Source organism: Juglans microcarpa x Juglans regia, chromosome 7S (assembly GCF_004785595.1).
Source record: "Juglans microcarpa x Juglans regia isolate MS1-56 chromosome 7S, Jm3101_v1.0, whole genome shotgun sequence".
Taxonomy (NCBI): Eukaryota; Viridiplantae; Streptophyta; class Magnoliopsida; order Fagales; family Juglandaceae; genus Juglans; species Juglans microcarpa x Juglans regia.
This window is the reverse complement of record NC_054607.1, coordinates 7,288,205-7,291,630: the sequence shown is the minus strand read 5'-3', so window position 1 is coordinate 7,291,630 and position 3,426 is coordinate 7,288,205. Positions and strand designations below refer to the sequence as shown.

Genomic DNA, 3,426 nt, shown 5'->3' with positions numbered 1-3,426 from the left:
TCTCTCTTTCCCACAGACAAAAAGGAGCCCTAATCTTATAATAAACCACAATCAAATCGAATTGAATTGTGCCAAAGGGATATGTATTTTTGTGAGAAACGAATTAAAACTAGTATGGCAAAGGATGGAGCTTTATCATAACTTTCTTCAACTCTTCCGAGAAAACTGCAGAATTTCCTGCATCTGGGGGTCAAACGCGTTGAAACCCCATCTCTGTTAAAACTGCTTTTAAGGGGTTGAACACTTATTTCTCACCAGTTACGACCTTTTTTTATCGGTTACTGCACGAAAGTAGGTCAGAAAAGGAGAGATTAGCAGTCAAAAGTCCAGACTGCAAAGAGAAAATTTGCAATAACAGAGCTAAAGTTTATCTGGGTACAACAGAATGAACAACAAAGCTTCATATCCCGGAAAGTTGAAACAAAATTGCTGCCTTTTATATATATATATATATATATATTATTCAAACATTAACACAATTGACATTCAATAAGGAAAAATTGAAAAGAAAAGAGGGAAGGGGAGCTGGTTATGCATATCCCAATTTGCCAATTCAATTCACCGTGTAAAAAAAAATCAATAATTATGAGGAAAAATAATTAATCTCATACAACTACATTCAATGCTATACAACACACAGCGAGTACCAAGCTCCGTAGGTCACCAACATTACCGGTGGCAGCTCCTGATGTGATATCTTCACGGAAACCAGGTGGAGACGACAGATGTGAGGGCGGGTTATTCAGTCCCGGAGAGTTCTCCGGCGAGAGAGCGCTATCGGGCGGTTGAGCACCGTACATTACGGTGCTTCCAGGCTTGGGATTTCCCATAGGACCTTTACCAAAGATCTCCCTCGGCAATAGCACTTCCGAGACACCGAAGATTGCCACAGGGTTCTGATCGAATACGGTCTGAGTCACCGAAGCCTGAACGATTCCAGTATCGATCGCGACAGACCCATTAATCCTAGAAATGTTGAGTGTGAAGCTCCCGGCCCCCGTGGCCTCTGTGGCCAATGTGGGTTGGACCGGGTTCACAATTGACTCCAGAGAACCCAATGGATAGTAGGAGTGGAGCACGTGGAACTTCAAGACCACCGCTTTCTTATCTGCTGGGAGAGACTGAAGCCTCACGGTGGCCGGAAGATCGGCGAAAGCGGTGTCCACAGGGACGAAGAGCGTTATCCCAGCCCCGCCCTCGTCGGCCTCGAACTCCTCCACCACGCCAGAGGCCGACAGCATCGATGCTGCGACGTTGAAGTTGTGGCCGTCGATCAAGGCCTTGGTGATGTTCAGCCCCAGGGTCGGGTGGCTCTCGGAGGCCATGAGATCGAAGTTGGAGGGGACGAGGAGGGAATTAACGGCCAAGATGGTGACATTATAGGGAAGGGTTTTGACGAGGGAGAGAACGGTGGCGTTTGAAGGGGAGTAAGGCTCCGGGGAGTTGATCGAGACAACGCCGCTAGTAGGGTTGCGGGTGATGTTGACGGAGCCGTAGTTGCTGGTAGCGCGTCCGGTGGTCTGGAAGAGGGTGGTGACGAGGACGCCGGAGGGAGGAATCTTCTGGAGGTCAGACCAGGAGAAGTACTGCAGAAGGACGTGGTAGCGAAGGACGTCGGCGAGGGAGGTGGAAGAGAGACGGCGCGTGAGGACGTCAGACGACGATACGTAAGGGTTGGGGACGGCGAGAAGAGTTACAGATGTACGGTGGGAGAAATCGGAGGAGATATTGGTGGAGGAGATGAGGGATGCGAAGGAGGATAGCTCCGGGAAGGAAGAGAGCAGGGTGGTAATGTTCAAGGCGAGGATGGGCAGAGGTGCGTGGGATAGGAGCAGCAGCAAAAAGAGCAGAGTTAAAGGGGCGATATGGGGAATGTGGATTAGAACAGCCATTAATTTTTCTAGGGTTCTTCTCTGTGTTTAGATTCAATTCCCAGCTAGCATCACCCGGAAACAGCTAGCAGAGAGAGAGAGAGACGGGGGGTTACTGATTGTGTGACTGAGTGGAGTACTGAGAGAGAATGATGTTTGATGTTGATGATGGTGACGGTGATGTTTTCGTTTCCCGTTTGCTCTCTTTATTTTTATTTTTTCCTTCGTTTTTCTTCGATTTTTGTTTTCTCTGTCCGGTGGATATTCTGCGCTGAAGGTAAGGGGAAGAGATAAAAGAAACTGGAAAGATGAGATTTTGGCCACTTGGTTTCAGAGCGATTGTGAGGTTGGAAAGAAAGAATGGTTACCGGTGAATGGTTACCGACCGACCGTGGGACATGACAGTAAAGGTGACGAAGAAGCCAGTTGTTTTAAAGGTGAGAGTAGGCATTATAGTACTGTGAAAATGTACATATATCTTCACAGTCAAAGTCCCATTGCAATCCAACAACTCCGGTTAATACTCCCACGAGGGTCTTTGCCTTCTGCCTTTCTAACCACGTACTTACGTAACTTCCAAGTCCTTTAAATGATAAGAAATCTATTTTTATTAAACACTTTTTTGAAATAAGGGGACTGCTAAGACTTCCTAGAGGTGATTTTGAGAATTTCTATAAAAAAATATATATAAAATGGTACACAATTTTATTTTATATTTTTTTAAAAGAAAGTTTTTTTAAAAAGATAAAGAAAAAAAAATTTACAAATTCATTTAAAATCATTTTCTTAACAATTAAGTAAAAAAAAAAAAGAAAAGAATTGGATAGCTTTCATAGGATGCAACATTTCCCTTAAAATAATTTGTATAAGTTTAGAGTGTAAATCCCATATAAATTTATAAAAAAAAAAAATACAAGACTTATTAAAATAATTTTTTTGAAAGAGGATGCACTTATAATCTAGGAAGAAGAACAAGTAGTTAATAAATAATAAGTAGTGCTATGCTTACCTGGTGAGTTACGTTGGTTTCTGAATAAAATACTGTTTAACAGCAACTTTTTGATGGGAACAACTTGCATATGAATGAATCTTACAGCTTGCTAATGCCTCCTGTGCCCAAATAATGCCAAACTTCTCTTCCACTGCCTTGTTTTCATTCTCTTCTTATTATTTTGATACCAAAAGAAAACTTGTGGCTCAGCTGCTTTACCACTCAACCAGGGTATTCTTTTTTCTATTTTTTTTTTCATCATGATTGGTTGGGCGGACGTAATATTTAATAAACTCCAGAATATGATTATGATATAGTTTTGTTTTTCATTTTTCCAAAATAGGATGAACATGATATGGTTGAAAATCATAATTGGGTTACCATCAATGGTGTTAATTCAGTGGGGGTTTTTTTTTTTTTCCTTCAAGATAAGAAGTTATATAGACTCACTTGGTAGTGGAAAGGATAGAAGTTACAACTATTTTATAATTCCGATTTGAATGAATGATATTTTTGTAAAAATTAATACATACAGTTTTAAAACGTGCGAGTCTCGCGTATTTT

General features: G+C 41.9%; 1 protein-coding gene across 1 annotated transcript; it reads right to left on the bottom strand.

The window, feature by feature from the left end:
• Positions 1-447: 447 nt before the first annotated feature.
• LOC121240621 (fasciclin-like arabinogalactan protein 4) lies at positions 448-2,284 on the bottom strand. Its single transcript, XM_041138099.1, has one exon. It carries the CDS (start codon positions 1,890-1,892, stop codon positions 606-608), a length of 1,287 nt encoding a protein of 428 aa, XP_040994033.1. The 5' UTR covers positions 1,893-2,284; the 3' UTR covers positions 448-605.
• Positions 2,285-3,426: the final 1,142 nt, after the last annotated feature.